We start from the raw sequence: 22,953 nt of genomic DNA on the forward strand, positions 1-22,953 counted from the left end.
AAACTCATTCGATGATGATATTAGTATATTGTTTGCTGTTTTTCTTGTTGATATGATTTTTGGTACAAATTGATTGAATTTTGTATGCATGTATAATACGTTTAAGCAATACCGATATGTAATACTATACAACATTTGTTTTGCATTTTCCAGGGTTACGTACATACCTTAATCTCACATTATCGATATTTATGAGTAATCATTTTACCCTAAATCTCCATATATGCGAATTCTAGAAGTTGATGAGTGTATTGCATTTATAAAAATTAAAAAATTGCTTTGATATGTACAAAATCCAGAAACTAATTAACTTGTAAAACCAGAGTATATTAGCAATGTAAATGTATGGTCTGTACAGCTAAATTTTTGTTTCCAGTTTAAGTTATTTTATTCGTTTGCCTATTTTAACTAATGAAGCATTTCTAGTAAAAGTTGTAATTGGATTTCCTGCAAAAGGAATTGCATTTTACATTAATGCAGCAACACCATTTGGATGCATTAACAATATTCTGGAACATGATGAGAACATCATATATAGTAACATATATATTTAGTTGTTTCCTTCCCAGATCCTTATCGTATGTTGTGTTTCGGTTTTGGATTTTCTATCAAGTATGTGTATTTAGATCGAAGCTGATATATTCCTTTCAGTCAGGGGTTAATGGCTGGCTTTCATTGTTTTGACAACAGTTGCACCCACCCTCCCCCACCGCCCCCCCCCCCCCCCCCTCCCCCCCCCCCCCCCCCCCCCCCCCCCCCAAAAAAAAAAACAGAAACTCCCAATAGAATTTTGAGCTTTTATCTTCTTCACAAGTGTTGTTTAATTTATTTAAACATTAGTTTACTCTAAATTAATATAAACTACGAAGAGGGAGATTCAAATTTGAATGCAGAATAAAGTTGCAAAGTATTGGAAGTAATTTATCTTTATACACATTTGTTAGGTAAATTTTGCTTAGGTACTATTTAACCCTAAACGTACTGCAGTATTTTAAGGAAGCCTCCACCATTTTTTTGACTGTCTTCTTGTCGCTGATATAGATGGAGTCAATTGGCCTCGTGACATTTTAATGTAATTTATCTTTCTATCAGGCTTTATGCCCCATTGTCAACCGGAAAAAAAAAATATCAGGCTTTTACAATACACTACACACATACACATTTGACTCATGAAAATCAAGTTTACAGGAACATACTTCAACTCGAGACACAAGAACAAAACGTTACAGTAAAATCGTAGTTGCTGGAATGCATTAGGATTTTGATTGCCACTATACTGAAAATAATTGTTGTTGCTCACCTTGTAAGATAGTGTTAAAAAGTTCGTGAGAAAATAAAGTGATGTTAGGGTTTAGGGTTGAACGGTTACACGCACCCTCAGAGTATTTGAACTTCAGGTTCTCTTTTGATGTGTTGCTGAACTGTTACCCTAGGGCAGTGATTACAATGCGCACATTTTTATTTTGTGCAAATGCCCTATTAATTTTGGCCTGATTTGATTTAATTTAATTATTCAATCGAACGGCTATGAAAGTAGAAGGGCTCGTATAAGGTGAAAAATTGAGTGAAAAGCACTACCCTTTTATTATAAGCACTCCAAAAGAAAATTTACTATTTTGCTCTCATATTTTGTTCTTAAAAAATTTCTAATAAATTCCAAAAGAATTTAAAAAAAAAATAAAAATTAAGTAAAGCTCATGGCCAAGTCCGGCCATATATAGCAATCGAGATGGGTTGGGGTGATGACCGAGGAAGTGACCAACTGGATAGAGGAAACTACGGGCTCGGGATGGCGAGGAGCAGGGAGATAGATAATTTCTTTTTGAGCTTTTTAGTCAAAATGACCTCTAAGATTGACATAATTTCTCACTTTGATTCCTGAGATTTAAAATCGATAGAAGTGGTACCTGAGATTGTCCACCGTCAATCATTTTGATTATTCCGTGAAAAATCGTTGTTAAATTGAGGGTATTATGTCACGTCAACCCCTCACTTAAACTGATGATTTCTTCAATTTAACAGAGATTTTTTACAAAATGACCAAAATGATTGACAGTGGACAATCGTAGAGATCACTTATATTGATTTTAAATCTTAAGGACCAAAATGAGGAGTAATGACAGTCACAAAGACCATTTTGACTAAAAAGCCTTCCTTTTAGTATTTGCTTGTTAGATTTTTCAAAGTTGTGATTGTTGGTGTCCCATAAAATGTAAAACAAGGACACTATAGGATATGTGTAGGGTTTATTATACTTATGGAAAGTCTCTTAACATAAAAGAAAGAAACATGAATGAAGATGTGAAGAAATGTCTCGCATCAAAAATTTATAAAATTGTATATGTGCGATAATGAGTTAGAGTACTAATTTCATATATATTACAGCGAATCCCAACTTCTTTCAAGAAATTAATCTGTTAAAATGTCAAATATATTTGCTACCCTCCACAATCCATATCCTGGTGTGACTTTCAAATGCTCGATTCATATATATATATATATATATATATATATGACATGACAAGCACATTCAATGGAAATTAACAACTAATGAGTCAAGAGACAACAATGTAGATTTTCTTTAAACAAAATTCAAAGTAGAAAAGACCCCATTTGATTAATAATCTTATATATTCTTTATATATAATCAGTAAAATAAAACAGAAAGCAGAAAATTATTGTAACTTGTAAGATTTGAGTACGCTGTACGTAGTACTGTGTCCCTTTTAGGGTTTCTTTTACTGTATAGTAAGCATAACTCCTGTACTCGTGTTTGAGGGTTGTCATGCTTTACAATGACATACCCACTGATAAGTTTCTAATTAATTTACCGGACCACTTTTTTTCTTTCAATTATATTATAGTCCATATATATATATATATATATATATATAATGTGCAAATCTGTGACACCATTTTTATACACATTTTTTTGTGGCCTTCGTAATGTATTTTAATAATTTGAATTGTTTATCTTTTACAATATCATTCATAAATTATCTTTGCAAAATTAGACAAATCCAAAATCATTAAGATATTGAATTGTAGTGAAGAAAATAGATGAATATACAAAGAAACCCTAAACTCTTAATCCAAAGGTTATATAGTTTCATATTTGGATGATTTTTTGGAGACATGGTCTCTTTTAAAGAAGGCTTAAAAGATAAATAGTTCAAATCGTTTAAATATAAAGAAAACTAATGAAAATGGCTTAAAAACTTTGAATTTTAACGAAAATGACAAAATAAAGGGTAAAGTGAATAGTACCAAGATTGATTTTTTAGAGTAAAAATGTGATTTTTTCGTTAAAGAAAACAGTACGGGAAGCTTTTCGTTAAAGTTTCCTTAAATATATTACGAAGTGAACCATATTGTAAAAAATTTGCGTAAAAGTGCTATATACTAGGGGATCCGTCTCTATAGATAATATATGTAATGTTAATATACATATGCATTAAATGAGAGCCCTAGCTAGGTCCCGGCAACTGGGAGGCGTCTAGAGAATAGAAGTGCATGTAGATCATGTAGGCAGAGAGGAAGAGAGAATTAGCAGCTTTCTAATAGGCTTTACATTTGTCACGTTATCACTTAACGGTTAACTTAATAGATTTTTTAACAAATGTATGAAATTAATTGAAATGAAATAATAAGTAAATGTATCATATATGAAATTGAACTATTTTTAAAATGTTATATGAAGTTGTAGTAGAACACAAACATAAAAAAGTAAAATGTAATTTACCCTTAATTAAATGAGCTGTAGCGTTTCAGTGATATCAGAATATATAGATATAGGGTACGCAGCAGCATTAGCATTGCTGCAGCTAGCAGACCTGACAAGCATAACGAAAAGTGTTGGACAAGTCCCGATTGCATTTACAACTATCAACTACTGTTCCCCTCTCCCCACTCTCATCCCTCTCTAAAAAATACACACCAAATACAAGTATTGTCCACTCGACAACGATCACGTACATCGGGTTGGGTTTTATTCTGATAGCTAACTTGCTTTATCCCATTGCTGTTAGGATTTAGGAGTGCCCCTGTCGAAGCTAGCAAGCTCCAACGCTACCTAAACCCTTATCCAACATGCAATTGGTGCAATTGATCCAAAACTAAACCCAAAGCACACGTTACATATGAAGAAATAATTATATCTAGAGAAATACTAGGAAGAATCTCTCAATGTCAGACTTTCCATGAACTCTTTGTCACCTCACAATTTAACGTTAATTTTTGTTCCAACAATATAATACATTGTGCCAAAAATTAAAAGGTAGAAGAAAGTCAATTGAAAGTCCTATTTTTGAGAGAGTCTCTTTTAACATATCCGGTCAAAAGTCATCAGCTTAGTCTTGGGAGTGTGAGTAGGGCGGTGAGTAAGAGTAGGTAGCCAAAACCAACTTTCCTTCTTCCAACATGCATAAGAAACCAAAATAAGCCGGTTGAATATCAGCCTAACCAAAATTGGAATATATAGGCTTGGAGTATTGTAAGCACGCGACATCGGAAACTAATAAAGAAGGCAGGAAATTAAGGATGATGAAAAAGGAGGTGAGAGGCAAACAAGATTCCTATGCATTGTTCAAAGCCTTCTCTCCCAAAGCCTGAAGCAGAAGGAAGAGTGCAGTGCCGTCCCCACTCTATGGAAAGAGCGGGTTTAATAGGCGTAATCAATGACGCCAACAAAAGGAAAGACAAGAAAAGTAGTAGAAGTAGTAGAACTAGGAATTGTATTCTTGGTTTTCAGTCGGTCGTTGTCCCTCTCCTCTCTCCTTCTCTTTTGTGAATTTGGCCAAAACAATTTTCATATCACAATCTTGTCGATCAATAAATTTACACATGATATTGTATAATTAACATAAAATAATATAATATTAATGTATACATACATGTTATGTAAGTCTTTTTCCAACAAACAACACGTGCAATCTACTCCCTGCAAGACTTCTTCTCTGCATGGCCCACGTTGATATTTCTTTTGTTAGTTTATATGCACCACATTCCCGTGATATATGAACGTGAATGTGATACTCTTTCTCTCTCCCGTACACAATGTCCAAGTCCAACCAGTAGTTTGGTTCTATGCATGTGGTAGGTTTTTGTCATGGTAAATGAAACCCAAACAATTCCCAATCAAAGATATATAAAATATAAAAGAATTTTCAAGAAATATAGGGTGACGTGGCATGCCATGCCGTATGGAAAAAATGGGGAAAATGACAATATCGGGATCAAGGGGTGGAAAAATTTTCCAAAAATCCCGAACCAAACCAAAAAAAATACCGATCCCAAACCAAAAATGTCCCAAACCGATTTTCCCACAATTTTGGTATGGAAATCGGGATTGTCTTCCCAACATTTCGGTATTCCCATACCGAACCGAAAATATATATTTTTAATTATTATTATGTATATATATATATATGGGACTTTTAGATCCAGGTCCAAAAACTTAGATGATTTTTAGGAGTGAGTCCAATTACCTAATTATATGCATTTATTTTTTTAATGCTCATTTTATATTTTCTAAAAATATTAAAAATCAATTAAAATCTTCTAATATTATGCATTTTCAATCCCAAAAAATATAATTAATATCATATAACAAAAAAATATATATATATTGTCATAAATCTATCTGCAAATCATTCTACCCTAACTCAAGTAACAAAAATATGAATGTATATCATACCTATAAGTAAGATATGAAACCTAACTAAAAGGTATAAAAAAACATAATATATCTACAAGTAAGACACATGAATCTTACTTGATTATAAAAAAGAATATGTCATATAGGTAGATAAATATAATTAACCTGTGATATAAGTTGATTATAAAAATAAAAAATAAAATCTATAAATGAGGTTAAAAACGGGATAAAGAACAAGAAAGAACAAAAAAACAAAATTAATCAAAGAGATAATTAGGAAGAAATTTGATTTTTATAATAAATCTTATCATTGAAGAGATAATTATTGATAATAAAATAAAAAGATTTTAGGAATTGGACTTATTTTAATAAATTAGACTATTCCTACTATTGGCTTAAAAAATTGGATCTATATCAAGTTCCCCCTATATATATATATATATTTACACAGATAATAATATATATTATTTTTTTAATTATAGTTAGAGTTAATTTGAACCGTTGGATTGTTTCGAATTAATCTATGTCGTCCATCCATTCTTTGTTAGGCCTTCAGCTTTCTCCCCGTCGAGGACTCCACTCTAGTTTCGAATTTTCATTTCATTTCTCAGTTCTCACTCACTCAGACTCAGTCTCTCAGCTCAATCTCACTCAAATCTAACTCCAACCAGCCATTCACCGGCCCACCACCACACGGATCATCCACCGCTGTCTCTCTCCGACGGTGGATCCTTCCTTCATAACACAGAGCCACAGCCACCACCGGTCTCTCTCTCGTGATTCTCTCTATCACGACTCTCTTTCGCGATTCTCTCTCTTAGGAGTCTTTGACTCTCTCATGCGATTCTCTCTCTCAGATTCAGACATAGGTAAAATAAATATGGGAATTAATTTAGGGTTTGTGAAATTTAACTTACGAATTATAGATTAGGGTTTGTAATTTTACGGTTTTTGAAATTTAATTTTCGAATTCTAGATTAGGGTTTGTTTGGTTTCACAAATTAGATTCTATTTAATTGATCTAATGGTTCAGGTTCTTGGGCTTTTGCATATTGTTGAAGGTCCAAAGGAACTGGGCTCTTTTGCTTTGCTACTGCAACTTCTGTGCTGGAGTTTTATTTACCAACAGGTAAATATCTCAGATGAATTCTATTTAATTGTATGCTCTCTTGAATTGTATGCTCCTTTGATTTATTTGTTGTTGCTTTTAAGAGTGTAATGTGGGACATATTTGTATTCAAGTCTTGGAAGTATTTAGTCTTTAAGGAATCTAAGCTTTTGGAACTTTGGTATATTTACATTAGTCATTGGTTGACCTTTGTAATAGGCTGTGGTTTATTATCTGGTTTAATACTCTCTCGATGCAAACTGTTTCTTTCTTTTGAAGCCTTCGTTCTTCAACTTATTTAGTTGAATTGCTTTCTTAAGTGAAGTTCTTTATTATATCTCACTAAATGCAATTACTGCATGTCTGACCAGTTCAAGGATTGAGTGAATGAGTCCATTTTTCCTTACCTGTTTTGGATATATGCAACGCAAGGATTTTGGTTTGATTTTATTTCTACACATAATGATTTGATGATCACTTTATAGCCCAGCCAAATTTTGATCACTGCACACTGTGCACAGCCACGATATGCAGTGCAGATTGGCTATTATGCACACTGCACAACCAAATATTATAGCCCAAAAGGTTAAAAGCCCAAAAATATTTCGGGATTCCCGATTGTCCCGAAATACCGAAACTATTTCGGAATTTCCGAAAATTTGGTTTGGGATCGGTCTTGAAATTGAGAATACCGAAAATTTCGGTTTGGGAATCGGGACTAAGGTTTTGGTTCGGTATCCCATACCACCCAAGATGGCATGCTAGCTTTTTGTTTGTTTCCTTATTTCTCCCACTCAACATTCCATGTTTCCTAAAGGTTGAATGGACCATACGCCCGTCTAGTTCTGCTCACGTTTAGAGTTTTATCAAAGATGCTAAACCATCAACGGCTGTGATCAACTAGGGTTTTCACTTTTGGTCAATTCCGCTATTATCTGACCACTATCTATACTGTCATGCGGAAAGCCGGAGAAGAAGGAGGGATAATAAAACATAAGTTAAAAAATAAAAAAGAACAGGAGAAAAAAGGACCAAAAAAAAAAAAAAAAGAGAAGAAGAAGAAGAAGAAACAAAAAAGCTGGTGGGAGTTGTTTTATCCAGTGTTCTGAACAGCTCTTCTTTCTTCTGCAACGGCTTTCAAAAATTGGTGGTGGCAGAGCAGCAGCTGCAGCATTAACAAGGACAGTGCAAAGAGAGGGCAGCCGATCCCAAAAAAAAAACCACAATTATGAGTGTAAATATTATTTAGGGGTTTGATAGTAACGGGTCATGGGGTGCGCACTCACCTCTATATAAGCTCCAAAGCAGCCGTAAAGATGTGCATAGAAAACTCACCATCTTTGTAAACAAGAAGAGAAAAAAGCTATAGGCCGCGCCTTATGTGGGTATGAGAAACAATGTAGACCTGCAAATATAAAAAAATAATACATATTTCTGTTAATTTTTTCTGATGAATTCTGACCCACCTGGATGGGTTTGAGATTGGGATTGGGATGAGATTATTTGTGCTAGTGATCAATAGCTCTCCCTCCTTTAATGCTGAGTAGGCAATCTCATGCTAAGGTATCAAAACTGCACCCATGCATGGTGGCAGAGGCCAGTTGGCCAAACCCTATCTCCCACTCTAGTCCTTTGCTTTTTCGTCTATTCCTTCCTTCCTTTACACGCTCCGCTGGCTACTCGGTAACCAGTAACCAAGTTCTTTTGATTTCTAATTTTTGATTTCCCTGTTTATGTTTGGTTAGATATTAATGAGCTGAGACTATCTCAAAGCAGACTGAGTTGAATTTTCTGGTTCAAAAAGCACACTGAGTTGATTTGCTTCCCACTCATGGTGGATGGGGGTTTTGCCCCAGCTACTAGGGTAAGTGTTTGAAGTTTAGCCTCAATTATAAAACTCTATCATTTTAATGTCTTACTTAGTTATAAGTTCGCGTTAATCAACAGAAAGTAAGGAGAAATAACACTTAGTTAGCAAATTTAACATATAATTTACGCAACTGATCATATGTGAGTGTGTGTGTGTGTGTGTTTTTGTTTGGGTAGTGCGTAGTGGGATTTTTCTGGGTGGCCAAAGGGAAATTGGGTTTAGATTTGCTTTTTGTTTGGATGGAAAATGTGATTATCAAGTAGACACTGCCCTACAACTTTGTTTAGGGTAATGCTAAGGCAACTAAATTTGTAGAAAATTTTGTAAATTAAACGACATGGAAGTTGATAATTAGATTATTACTTAAGCATTGGTAAACATGCTCATTCCTATTGGTGACACATTATTTAGTTTGTAAATTTTGTTTACAAATTTAAGCTCCCTAGTATTACCAACTGCCTGCTTTTATCTCCTTTTACAATGGTTTACTTTTTTCTCAAGTATATTTTCATTTTTTTTTTACTGGTATCAATATATATTCATATAACATCAAAATTTTGATTTCATAAAATTATAGAGATGCGGTGTGGACCATAAATATAGGACCATGTGAACCATGTGGGGCAGAGAGAGAGAAAGAGCTTGGAATTAATCTTGTCTGATTTACATCCGCATAAATGACAAAAGAGTTAATTATAAATTGTCTTCTGAAGTTACTGGCTATTCAACTTTGGTCCTCAATTGCTTTTGGTTTCAAGTTTAGTTATGTCCTCAACTTTTAGAAAATGTGTTAAATTAATGAGAACAACAATAATGTCTTTTTTTTTGTCAGCAATGTCGTTTACAAAAGTTGATAGATTTAGTAGTTAATTAAATCAGCTAATTTCATGGAATTGAGCATGATAATTGAACATTAGAGTGCATGACTGACAAATGACCAAACTAATTATAAATTAATATAATTTTATTAAGTGAACGAAAGATTGCCATGACGGCTACATAACTCAAGAGGCTACATTGTGAAGGACTTGTGTCTACGAGTTGCAAAGCATCATATATATAGAGAACTAACCTTACCGTATTAGACAAAGAAACAAAATCCTAATTCTAACAAGGTAATCACAAATCCAAACAATTAAGTAAATAACTAATTTTCCGATTGTAGACTTTGTCAAGTAGAAACCAAAATGTCACAGCTTATGCACGTGTACAGTTCAATTTGGTGGGTTTTGTCTATGTTTCAACATAAGTACATAATCCTAGACATAAGTTGTCACATGCCTATAGAGAAAGCATTTTTGGTTAAGGTTATCAAAATGCCTTTCAAAAATTACTTGTGTTATAGAGTCACTTTGTCCTTATAAAACGCTTTCAAAAGTTTATGGACCATTTTCAAATGAAAAGGTTGAAAACATATTGATTATTAAGGTTAGCTTTTGTCACCCCCGCTCTCTACGTCAATAGAACACAATCTTAGCTCGTCTAGTGGCCTCTGTCTTGTCAAATATTTCTTTTGAAAATGAAAGCAGGAGGGATGAGCAACTGCCAGCTCTCCAAGTAAGTAGAACATATAATGTGCTAGTCAATCGATGTTGTTTTACACAAGCTAGAAAATATCATAATTATGTAAAAGAACTTCATAATTTCATATCACAACGGCCCTTCACGTGTTGTTCATCCTTCATAGTGTCCTGGTCTGCCATACATTTATTGCTCATATAACACAACACTAAAGTTCTCATACTCCATGACGATTTCAAGTAATTCCAAATAGATTGTGTATATATCCCATCATAAATATTTAAATGAACTCAAACATACTTGATTTGAAAATAAATAGATATTTGGAAATAGATTAAATCTCATAATAATTCATGGTTTCGTTTATCTAAAAATAAAAAAGCTTTTAAACTATTATATAAATCACTACCTCGACCGATAACTAAAACCTCAGCAGGACAACTCACCTACCGCTCTTCACAAAGGGGCCTCACTTTCTTTTCTCCCAAACTACATAGATAATATATATAAAATATGCCTCTATGAACTAACACTCTGAATGCAAAACCATTCCTTGGTTCCTAAGTTAATTTCCTATACCAATCGACGTGCTTGTTTGAAAACTGTGTGAGGAAGGTCCCTATTTTGAAAACTAGCATGAGGCGGTTCCAAGACTTGCTAAGGAAATAAAGGGCTGCTACATATATAATATAAGGGAATTTTAACGAAAAACCCACAGTACTATTCACTTTAACGAAAAATCCACGGTACTGTTCACTCTAACGAAAAACTCACGGTATTGTTCACTTTAACGAAAAACCACATTTATACACTAAAAAGTCAATCCTAGTACTATTCACTTTACCCTTTATTTTGTCCTTATCATTAAAACTCAAAGTTTTTAAACCATTTTCATTAGTTTTCCTTATAAAATATATGGATAATGAGTCACCACTGGCATGTGTCAAATTAAGGGCATGGAACTGTATATTGAGGAGAGGAGATGACATCTAACTAAGTAATTAGTCTATTATTGGTTGAATGGTGGCGAGTAAGATGTGTTGAAAGATTTGAATCGGGAAACACGCATCCAGCTCAATATGGCGCTTACAAGCACCTGAGAAATGATGGAAGATAACAACTCATTCTAAGCCCCCCACGTTCGTAAGGCTCCATTTGTTATTAATTTTTTTTTCCATCAAAATTAAGCTCCTTCACTTTAAAATTAAGTAATAAAAAAAATTCGGTAAAAATAAATATTCTGCTTATTTTAAAAGCATTGTTCTAAAAATTGGCCTAGCCACTAGGCGGTCAAGGCTACCCAAGCGCTAGGCGGTGAAGGCCCGCCTCGATTTAGTGCAAATTGTTTCGAAAAATCAGTCTAGAGCTAGGCGGCACCTAGGTGGCCCTAAGCGGTTTTCTATATATATTTTTTTTATTAATTGTGTGCTTTTTCTTCTTTTAGTTTTATGGCGGTATACTTATGGAAATGGTATACCTAATTTGCAAAGGATGGATTGACTACAAGTCCATCCAATTGTGAAGTGAATTGTAGCGCTTTTGAGTGGATACATACAAAGAAAAGAAATAAACTAGATACAACAAGGTTAAATAATTTAGTCTATATCCAATCCAAGAATACTCCTCATTAGGATTATATGCTTACTGTTTTCTAAATATTGAACTTATTGGATCGATGTACTTTGTGTATTCTTCTACTTCTATTTTTGCATTTTGTCATTCTTTTATAATCCATACAAGTATAATTACTATTTTTTTTTAAATGTAAATAGACACTTATTTACAAGATATACAATAAATTTACATAAATCTGCCTAGACACCCGCCTAGCCGCTTAGGCCGCCTAGATGTTAGGCCCTTACCCACCACCCGACTAGCGCCTAGCGGTTTTAGAATCTTGTTTAAAAGTAACATGTCACACCCCAAACTCGGGGTTGGTGGAAAAATATATAAGACCCCGTGCTTGGAACGCGAATAAAAGGAAATTGAAACTAGGTAGAAAAATATGAAATTCCTCTTACAACAAGAATTGATAATTCTTTACAAGACTAAAATAATTTAAAGGAAATTGACACAGGTTGGAAAAATAAACTTCTCTTATAAAAATAATTCATGATTCCTTACAAGACTAAATAAATAAATAAATACAAATTCTATCCTCACACTTAATTTGATCTCATCCTGTCTACCCTTTTTGATTGTTTAGTTCATAAACCTGCCTAACAATAGAGGGGTGAGCTTCAACAGCTTAGTAGGGACATCACCTTGTCACAGTAATTGACAATATTAAATTAAGTGTCATGAAATCATATAGCCAAATATCAAATCATTATTGCTAATAATGCATGAATGCAATGCAACCTCTTCAATTACCCTCGTTAATTTATATAATAAAACACGCAGACTTGCATGTCCCATACCATGCATTTTACCTCTGCAGTGGTGGTTCAAATGTTCTAATATACAAATTAACCCCCTATAACTCAATCATCCCAATTTCTCCTTTTCTTAGTCATCTTGCCAAAACTCTTCGTCGCCAATCCCGAATTACCCTCAAAGAAACTATGCACTGTGGGCTCGCCTGAGACTTGGTACCTACTAAGAGTTTGGCTCAACTACACAAAAGATCATTTCCAACTACCCTCATTTCCAATTCCTTCTCACCACTGAAACTCCAACCACACGACCAATTATGAATGATTCACAAATACTTTCATTTATCATTCACATATACCATAGTATATTCTCAACCAATAGCATTTCACCAATAATTCCATAATCAACATGGTATTGTTATGTAACATGCGAAATACAGAACATAAGAGGCTATCACTAAAGAACAACATGAATAGAAAGACTTTTCTATAAAACTAAATCAGCAGTATGAACGAATTCAAATACATATGCATAACGATGCCCAACAACCCCTTTTTAGTTTAGATACAAACATTTATAATTTATTAATAACATATAGAGATATGAGACAAATAAGGAAGACGAAAACCTAGAAAGGAAAACTCTTTAAACCTAAGAGAGAGTAGACCCCGATAGAAAACGTTTCATCTTGCCAGCGAAGAAAACCGAAGCAATAACATTCTATTTATAGGAGAGGGAAGTCGGCATAGAGGAAGGTGAGATCAGACCAAGCAAACTTACACCGCCTAAAAGCTATCGATAGGAATGATGTAAAAGCCCTTTAATTGGCTATGGTTTTGGTCCAATTAGAATAGAACAAACATCTTAATAAGATTATGTAAAAGGAAAGAAAATGAATAATATAAATATATAGTTCAAATACTACCGTAATGGTGTACTGAACTTATTTGGTTCAAAATAATAGTAAATTAGAGTATAGAAAAATGAAATAAAGGAATTAACGATTAAATAAGAAGTAATACAAAACTTTCTGAAATTAATAAGTATATACAACACATAATTATATATAATTATTTTTGAAAATACAGGTCCTCAAATACTAGCCTCCATATAGTAGCTTTTAAAAGCAGCATGTAGATTGTATTTAAAAGCTCCTTTTATAAAAAGTGAAATTGAGTCTTTAATGAATATTTTCAATTCTTGTAATACCCTCGTTAGTTCTTAAAAATGACATTATTTATTCATTTACTCACATTTATCCATTCAAGAACAAAGTGACTGCACCACCCACCACTATATACACTAACCTTACACCACCACCATCATTACCACCACAATTGTTGCCACCACCACCACTACCTCAATTGTCACCACAATCACCACCACAATAGCAACCGATACCACCACCATCGTTGTCGACACTCCCACCATCATCACCAGCATAACTTCAACCCGTCCCCATGGCCTCTACCATCTCCCCGACCACTATTGTTATATTTGCACCCCAACCACCACATCCCACTATTGCCGCTGCCACCACCATACTTCCACCAATGCCACGACCATCACCACCATTGCCATCGCCGTTGTTGTCGTCACCACCACCCCACTACCATATTCATTTTGTCATTATAAAAAATTATATTATTTTCACTTTAAATTCACCAAACAATTTTGCACTGTTTTTCATAATCACTACATTTTTAAATATGTAGTTTATCATACGCTCATCTACTTTATTTTACATTTGATTATTCTTACAGCACAATAAAAACAGTTTTTTTTTTTTTTTTTTTTCGTTTTTATTTTTTATTTTTAACACAACAATCCAAATATGGCCGTAAACTTAAGCATGGTTCTATACTATGGATTGGTATAGTATAGAATGATATGATGCCGGCAACTAAAAGGCTAAATAAAAATCTTAAAAGATGGTAGTAGGTTATATAGGGCTTAACTAACAAGAAGTATTCTAAAACTTAGCTTGAAGTGAATAAAATAATAATAATAATCTAAATATACTGAGCTTTACAGCTTTTCTTTAAAAAAAAAAAAATTGTACCTAAATTAATTATAAAGGTTGATGTCTAGGTTAAGAAAGATGATGATGATGGTGATGGTGATTTAATTACTTGCAGGGGCCTATGGTAAATAATGGATACAAAATAGGAAGGTTGGGTTTGGAGGGAAGTTCCCAGTCCCCACTGGGCCAATGCTATGACCTGTCACTTTAAGCTTGGTGGGCGAATGGCCTAGTACATTGCCCTCGCTCATCCCATTTCCCAGTTCCCACTGGGCTAAAAGCCAGCAGTAATGTTTCACAATGTTTTCATGTGGTACCACATGCCCCGACAGTAACTTCTACAATCAAATGCTTAAATGACATCTACTGCCACACCCTCCAGTCTTTTATTTAATATATGTATTAGCATCGAGCTCGTCATTCATGATATTTGAACCTAAAATTTTTCACTTATAAAAAAATTTCACCTAACCATTGTACTATGTAACCATTTAATGATGAAGTTAACTCAACTAAACTAAGCTATTATTGATGTAAAACTTTCTATCTTAACAAAATTGGACAACGCAAGCATGCGTGTTTCTAACTAAAGAGAAACGAATTACATAAAACAGGTTCACTATAATGTCCCAGTTCAGACAAGTTGCTCTAAAGTGTAAGTTTTTACATCATTTTTTTAATTACTTTTACAGGGTGGTACCAATTGAAAGACTGATAAAATCAAATATTTATAGAACAAAACAATCTGTATTAAGATTCATAGGTTACATGACCCACATTAAATCTCTTCGATAGCAAACATAAAAACATCACAAAATACCCCTTTTTGAGAGAACGTTTTACCTTATCACCAGGTGTATACACCAATGCCCTCTCTTATCACATGACTTGGTCACATGAGCACGGCTGTACATTTAGTGCCTCTTTGAGGTCACTCTCCCCTGTTCAAGTGATTGATTTCAAAAAATCCCTGTCATGTCCTAATTACACGGATGTTGCCTCTTTCCTTGCGAAATTGTCCGTAGGATAACACATCCCTATGGTCCAGAAGAAACAGATTTTCCAGGTAATGCTTGAACCATTATGTACCAGCAAAAGTTGTTTCCCCTCATTCAAATACTTAGAATCATCAACCTTACGTTTTAACGGCGTGAACATGAAATGTAAGTCACTCTATAACAAGTCAAGTACGTAGTACTACTCTATACTGCATCTCGACTAAGTTTTGTACATACATGGAGGTGAAGAGTCTCTAGCTTCCAACACCAGCAGCCCCTCCTGGTAGTATCAAAATAAAACATCTAGAGCTAGTGTATATCTCTTGCTAATCTTGCCTGCCACCTAAAAGAGCAGAAAATAACAAACTCAAACCTTATATTTGTCTAATCCACAGCCTTAGACACAAGTTTGTACTTCATGGAACGTAATTCTGCTTCAGCATCTAGCCACAACGTTTTATACACTAGAGCTTGTGGGTCTAACTCTTCAGTGGTCAGACGATTGCCTCTCAACGCGTTGCCCATACTCCGCATCTAATCATTACAACTGTGAACTTTCAGTTTCCAAGTAGAAACAACATTTAAGCACTGATATGATAATTTATAGCATTTGGTCACAAATTATACCTGAATGATCTCATTGCTTTCCTCAGTGTCTACACCACTATGTGAAGAAAAGGAATCCAACACTCTCAGTGTATAGCAATTCTGGTAATCAAGCTCATGTGGAACAGCCAAAGCCTTTGTCCTTGTTACTTGAAATCCCGTGTTTGAGCACTGAAATACATCATTTAGACTCTGAGACCAACATACCATACACACATGCATGCAGTCTCGAGCACAATAACCATTAGCAACCAGAAAACGTTAGTTATAATAAAATTATGTGATGATGTTATTACCGTCAACCAGCTCCAGGGCGGATACAGATCAAACTATAACGATTAGTATTACGGTAAGCAATAACATTAAATAAACTAACCTGATAAATAAAGGTATGTATATGAAGGTTAATGCTCTCACAGAATGAAAATCAAGTAATCAACACAACAGAAGTATGAATTCAAATGTAAGTACATGTAGAAATTGATATGACAAGGAGTGCAAAATTTATATTTTAGCACACGAGTAAATTGCACAAATATCTGCCTAGAAATTTGACAGTGTTCAGTACGAATCAGATTCAAAATGTAAAACAGGAAAACAAAGTTCAGTATCATATTCACACCAGATTCGCAAAATTTATGGACACGTGCACATAACCCTACCATTTGGAGCTCTGTTGATTTATTAGGGTAGTGTGGAGTGCCTGTAAGAGTTATGTCAGAGATTGGAGTCTTTCCTCCAGGCCTCTGTTGGATGCACATAGAAAGATTTGTGATTATATGCTGGATCGTGTCATGCTTATGTTCATCCAGTGAATCTAAATCATTTGGACAATTTTGGACAAGCAATTCTGACATTTCATGCATCACATTAAGTATTGGAAGACTGATTGGCACAAATCAATCCACTTCATGGTTGTCATGCTTATGACCGTAAGCTCTTTCCACTTCATGGTTGTCATTGGAAGACTGATCGGCATAAATTGATATGGAAGAATTTGATCCTTCTGCATCAAAAGGTCCATGCCCCTTGGAGAATGAAACAACAGCTGAAGGTTCACTCTTTTGGAAGGATGAGAAACCATCTCCCACACACTCGCATGATAATGTACAATCGTTTTAGCATGGCAAGGAAAAAATTGTTGTGTCAGTGGATTCAAACTATTACGCGTTTCTTGTTCATTTTCAACAGTCTGAACTCAAAGAACTTGAAAACCCAAATGAGGATTGCCAAGAAGCCAAGGTTCCTTTCCTACAAGGTGAATCCAAGTCAGAGTCATTCACGCAAGAGAAACATCTCTTTTAAGGCCAAGATGTTTCGAGCTGAAATCATCAGATATACTGGTTAAAATAATTAGTGGCTCAGATTTTGCCAGTAGTAATGGACCTATACCCTCACTAGAAAGAGCTTTGCCAGCCTTCATTTCCTATATCATTGGGACTTTCATCACGGTGAATCCCTTTGCCTTCACCAGAGAGCAGGTGATGAAGATCCACATAATCGTTCACAGAACAATTGCCTTTAAAATCCACATTCTTTGACAATACGGGATTCAAGGGAGAAACTGGAAAAGCATTATGTTTAGGTGAATGGAAAGCCAGAGATTTAGCTGTTTAAGGATCAAATTTTGTTAAGCCACTCTCGCAAAAAGCAAATTTGTAACTACAACCGCTCCAAGTCATTGCCAGTGCAGTATATGGTAGCTGAGTTTGAGAAAATTTTCAACCATTGGTGTAGATGAAGTACCTGAATTAACCCCTGAAAAAAAAGAGAATAATTCAGCATCTGCTTGATTTTCTCTTCCTATTGTCAAATCGCCACACTCTCCTCGAACAATTTCAGAATTGTCAACATAGAGAGCTTCGATCCCTTAACAGCAGCATTTCCTGTGCAGAAGCATGTTATGTATGAGGCTCTTACAGTATTGATTTCACAACAACAGTGGCCTCAAAAAGAAACTTTCATTCGTTAATACACTCTATTGATCATTTTTTTTCTTCCATACGAGATGCAGAGGACCACACACCTTAAGTAACTCGCGTAGGAAACATGCATAGTAATAGCTAAAAATTTCTGAGTTATTCGAGCCCAAAAAACAAAAGATGTCACCAAAAGCCATTGTTATCCTTGGTCAATCATAAACATTAAACAAGAACATTGCCGCCACAGGCACATACTAACCACGACTGTGTCCGGAAGGGTGTATTCGAGCGGTTCGACGAAAAGGGTTCAGCTAAAGGGGACAAACGGGATGGTTTTGCAGAAGATGAAGCTCCTCATCCATGATCACCCCCCTCCATTTATATGGAAATCAAGTTTTAGTCAAACCTGCTCAAAACCTCTTGCCAAACAAAAACCCAAAAATCCAATGGTCAGATCGAAGCAAGAATCCATGGCCTACAATGGTGCTAATTGTTAAGCTAAAAGAAGTAATCTTTTGTGCTTTTTTTGTTCGTGGGAAGTGAAAATTTGAACACTTTTGAGCTACCCATTTGTTTGCACATTAATAAGCTAAAGAAATTTTAAGCTTGGAAAAGAGTGTAAATTCAGAACATAGCTACTTCAGAGAAGGCAGAGACTTGCAGAGCAGAGGAGGAGGAGGAGGAGGAGGAAGGTCGGTCGATTTTTCTTTTTATCTTTGTATTTTGTACACTTTTGGCTCCTCAAGGACATGGACCTCAACTATGTCTCTTCGTGTTAATCGACTTTTTCTTTGGTCAAAGTGCAGTTCAATCCTACCACTGTACCGTACCACACGCAAATTCCGAATGTATGTTCAATGAAACGTAATCTTTGAAAAAAAAAAAAAAAAAGGAATATTGGATGTCTGAGCGATTCTACAAAACTCAATTGTTGAATAAACAATTTAAAAGGTGATGGGTAATATGAGGTGTCTACGTTTGATCGGTTTGAATCAAGGCTTAAATGTCAAAATGATCCCTGTATTATAGGTATATGACTAATTTTGTCCTCGTGTTTTCAATTTGGCTAATTTAGTCATCGTATTTTTCTCTATTAACTAATTAAGAACATTTCATCCAATCTCTTTTAAAAAAAAATTCATAAAAAAAAAAATCATATGAGATATAATTACTCTTTATCTTTACAAAAAAATGCAAATCAATGAGAAATAACACATAAGAGATAAAACTTCCAATCTGAAAAATGATTAAAGGTTGTGACATAGAAAGATAAGGGGTAATGTTTGAGAGGAAGTCGCCCGGGGGGCGGGGGGGGGGGGGGGGGTTTGGGGTGGGTTGGGAGGGGAATAATTTTTCTTTTAATTTTTAGGGGGGGGGGTTGGGAGGAGAATAATTTTTCTTTTAATTTTTAGTTTTATTTCATTTTTAATATTTTAAATCAAATCAATTATAATTTTATAGATAAGTTTATAATAATTTATAAAAAAAAATTTACAAAAATTAGATGGAAATGTTCTTAAATGGCTAAATGGAGATAGACACAAGGACCCAATTGGCCTAATTGAAGACACATATAATAAATTGACTCAATGACTAAAACACATGGACTATTATAACATTTAAGCCTTGAATCAAATTTAGGTTTCATTAATTTAGCCATCATAATTTTTCAAGCACTCATTTTTTTTCTTCTTGTATTTTTTTTTCTCCTGAACGGTTATATTGGAAAAAAAATTAAAGAACACTTGACAAAGAAAATCAATGCACGACTGCACAGTAAAAATATTTAAGTTTAACTAATGAGCAATAAAAAAAAAATTCTATTTGGTAGAAATTCATACAACATTTGATATTATTTTAATGGGTTCGATTTCTCTTCTCTCCTCATCTTTATTCTCTTTATTCACTTAATTTTTAAATCTCATATTGGCATGTGTCAAATATAAGATCATGCGGCTCCAAACGATTTTGAGTCCTTTTTTACTTCTTTACAATAAACGGGTTCACTTTTTAATAACATAACTAGTATATATAAATCATTGATAAACTAGTATGTATAGATGCGAATTAATCTAATTTTCTAAAGAATTAATCATTAAAAAAAAACATGAATTCAAAGATTTTATTATAGTAAAAATCTTGTAACTCAATTAATAAAAAGTATTCACTTATGTACACACAGTCTTCTGTTCGGTTCCCCTATGTCAATAATTCAAAGATATTTCAAGAATAGCAAACATTGGAAAAGTTGTTTATTGTTGTCTTCCGTATTCCGTGAATAAAGTGGACATCTCTAATATTCTTTGCAGACCGAAAAAGTTCAGACCATTTCGACTCGACTTCACTTTGCCTTCTCAACTAAGGAACAACGACCTTGTAGGGTTGTTGGACGGTGACAAAAGTGGAAAATTCCTAGCAAGTGTATGTCTTTTTATGAGAGATCAATTTATGGGGTAGTGCATGAGATGCTGAGAAGCACCTTTATACAACGGGTATGGCATTGTGTTTATATATTAAAATTATTTATATCTAAATAAATAGAAAAATTGTAGATTGGGAATTATACTAGCGGCTTACCTAATTTTATTATAGCATATACACACTATTTTGACTTTCAGCATAACAATGACATATATACTTGTTGCATAAAAGTTCTTCTCGTTGTCGCATCCCATAAACCATTGTATTTGTTCGATGGAAAATGCCATAATAATCTGCTGTCATAATCTAATCCAAATCATGAAATATGGAGGGAGAAAAGACATAAAAACAAAACAAAACAAAACATGATCATGGAACAAAAGCTGCATACAATCAAGTCCTGGAATTGTTCCATTGATAGTTTCCCCACCTACAAATATTCAGCATGAAACCAAACCTGCATATTATACAACACTACGATGGAGATTGACAAATTCTTTATTTATTTTCTCTCTCCATCTAAACCATGCATATCTACTACATATGAATTACATATATATTTCTCTTAGTCACATATATTTCCGTCGCATAAGCTTTGTTTACTTGCGTAGCAGAGTTACATAAGGCAACAAGCATTGACATTATCATCATTGAACATGTTGCTAACTTTGTCATCTCCCCTTTGAGTCACTGGAATATTTCCATGTTTGTCCCCAACATTGTAGCCATGCTTATAGTAGTTGTAGCTCTCTTTGAATTCATTGGTTGTGTCCTTAAAATAGTCACTTGAAGATGTGAAGTACAATGGAGGGTTGGGGTAGGGCCAGAACTCAGCCCTTTTTCCAGCCCTCCTTACTGCCTTGAGGACTTTGTTGCGATCAACGTACCCGATTACAATCACCTTTTCCATTGGTAGATCTACATCCACAGAATCAATCCCTGAATACACAACATATACAATTTGTACGCTGTAATTCCCCTATTCCCAGAGGAAAAATCAATAATAATTTCAAAAACAGAAAATGAATGATTATTTTGAAAGTGTACCTCTGAGCTTGAAAATGGCATTTTTCACAACTCTTTCACAGCCAGTGCAGCACATCCTGACTTTGAGCTCCACAGTCTGTAAAGCAAACACGGTTTCAGAACCTGTTCTCATCTTGCAAAAAGCATGTTTTGGTTTTTCCTTCCTTTCTTTTTATTCCTTCATTCTTTTTGTTGTTTTCAAGAAGCTTTATACTTTAAGCAGTTATTAATTAGAAGCTAAAAAGGAATTAAGAAAAGCCATGTTGGGATGCAGATTAAACCCATATACCTCATGAATCATGATTATTCTTGTGTTACAAGAAACGTGATCAATAAAGAGATTAGTACATACATGATTAACAAAATTGGATGGTTGGAGGTCTCCATCATGGTTGGGAACTTAATTTGCTCAAAACATGATGTTCATTACTCTTTGAACCACTTTGGAACGAGGTTTCTTAAATCGATTTCTCTCCACAATTGACGAGAAAGATTTTTGTTCTTTGTTTCTCATATGAATAAAACAAATAGTACTTTAAGGGCTTGTACAAATACATATGTGTGTGTGTGTGTGTGTGTGTGTGTGTGTGTGCATGTTTGTATATACATAGGAAGAGAAGCCATGCATGATGAACTTTCAAGCTACACACATGAGAAACCTTCAAAGAACGAAAGCAAAAACAACGGAGATGAAAGCGAACCTCTAGTGAAAGCGGCCGACCCCTTGGCATGGTGTGTTTGATTTTCCTGTTGATGATGCTTTCGCAGTTGTGGTGATGGTGGTGGTAATGATCTTGGCTGTTAAAGTACGAGTAGTATGCAATGGAAGATATGAAAGAGCCAAATGTTCTCTTTAGTAGGGTTGCCATAACCACAATCTAGTGGTGTATATATATACATAAGAAGGAAAGATATAGATAGGGAAACTCTAAGACAAACCCAGGCCTAGAAGATATTCCTGTTTGGACTTGGCAATTGGCAACCCTTTCCCTTGGGTTTGATCTCCCTTTGGTAATATATTCCAAAGCTGTCTAAAAACAATTCCAACTTAGCGGCTTTCTTCGGGTTTAATCTTGTGGTTTTAGGGAATGGGACTCCCAATATTATTAGAACTTTTAGAGAGGGAATGGTATCCAAATCCTCACATTAATGCTTGAAATGTGGGTCAAGCTAACATGACTGCAGTCACTGAGAAGAGAATATATCCTTTCTTATAAGGATATGGATGAACTTACAAACGAATTGGAAGCTTGGGTTTTTGATGCAAAGGGAAAAATATATTCTAAATATATGTTTTTTAACCATCATTGTAAAAAAAAACTTCTGCACAGTAAGCACCATCTATCTAGAAAGTCTAATAACAAGGTATATTCCCACGGAAAGACAACCTCTCATGATTTTTTCCACCAAATCTCACCAATCAATT

At 34.5% G+C, this 22,953-nt stretch overlaps 1 protein-coding gene and 1 long non-coding RNA gene across 5 annotated transcripts; both read right to left on the reverse strand.

Moving 5' to 3' along the window:
- Positions 1-15,261: 15,261 nt before the first annotated feature.
- On the reverse strand, positions 15,262-19,244 carry LOC125469359. Of its 3 annotated transcripts, none has more exons than XR_007251685.1 (5): positions 18,340-19,244; positions 16,535-18,044; positions 16,180-16,329; positions 15,926-16,086; positions 15,262-15,895 (listed from the first exon to the last, which is right to left on the reverse strand). It is a non-coding gene; the product is annotated as an uncharacterized LOC125469359 (long non-coding RNA). The 3 variants fall into 3 exon arrangements; XR_007251684.1 differs by having other exon boundaries at positions 16,180-17,722; positions 17,905-18,044; positions 18,340-19,243; XR_007251683.1 differs by having other exon boundaries at positions 16,180-18,044.
- A 1,641-nt stretch (positions 19,245-20,885) lies between these two features.
- On the reverse strand, positions 20,886-22,696 carry LOC125469395 (heavy metal-associated isoprenylated plant protein 30-like). 2 transcript variants are annotated; one of them, XM_048566705.1, is made up of 3 exons: positions 22,229-22,696; positions 21,549-21,624; positions 20,886-21,419 (listed from the first exon to the last, which is right to left on the reverse strand). In XM_048566705.1, the coding sequence occupies exons 1-3, from the start codon at positions 22,394-22,396 to the stop codon at positions 21,118-21,120; spliced, it is 546 nt and encodes a 181-aa protein (XP_048422662.1). In that variant the 5' UTR covers positions 22,397-22,696; the 3' UTR covers positions 20,886-21,117. The 2 variants fall into 2 exon arrangements, with proteins under 2 accessions (XP_048422662.1, XP_048422661.1); XM_048566704.1 differs by having other exon boundaries at positions 20,886-21,440; positions 22,229-22,690.
- Positions 22,697-22,953: the final 257 nt, after the last annotated feature.

Source organism: the organism of the source record quoted next, unplaced genomic scaffold (assembly GCF_019419815.1).
Source record: "Pyrus x bretschneideri cultivar Hongxiangsu unplaced genomic scaffold, Pyrus_bretschneideri_v1 Contig42, whole genome shotgun sequence".
Taxonomy (NCBI): domain Eukaryota; kingdom Viridiplantae; phylum Streptophyta; class Magnoliopsida; order Rosales; family Rosaceae; genus Pyrus; species Pyrus x bretschneideri.

Coding starts and splice junctions, on each gene's coding strand:
- LOC125469395 (XM_048566704.1), bottom strand. CDS start 22,396: ATGGCAACCCTACTAAAGAGAACATTTGGCTCTTTCATATCTTCCATT. Junction 21,625..22,228: donor GTCGGCCGCTTTCACTAGAG/GTTCGCTTTCAT, acceptor TTTGCTTTACAG/ACTGTGGAGCTCAAAGTCAG. Junction 21,441..21,548: donor TGCCATTTTCAAGCTCAGAG/GTACACTTTCAA, acceptor TTGTGTATTCAG/GGATTGATTCTGTGGATGTA.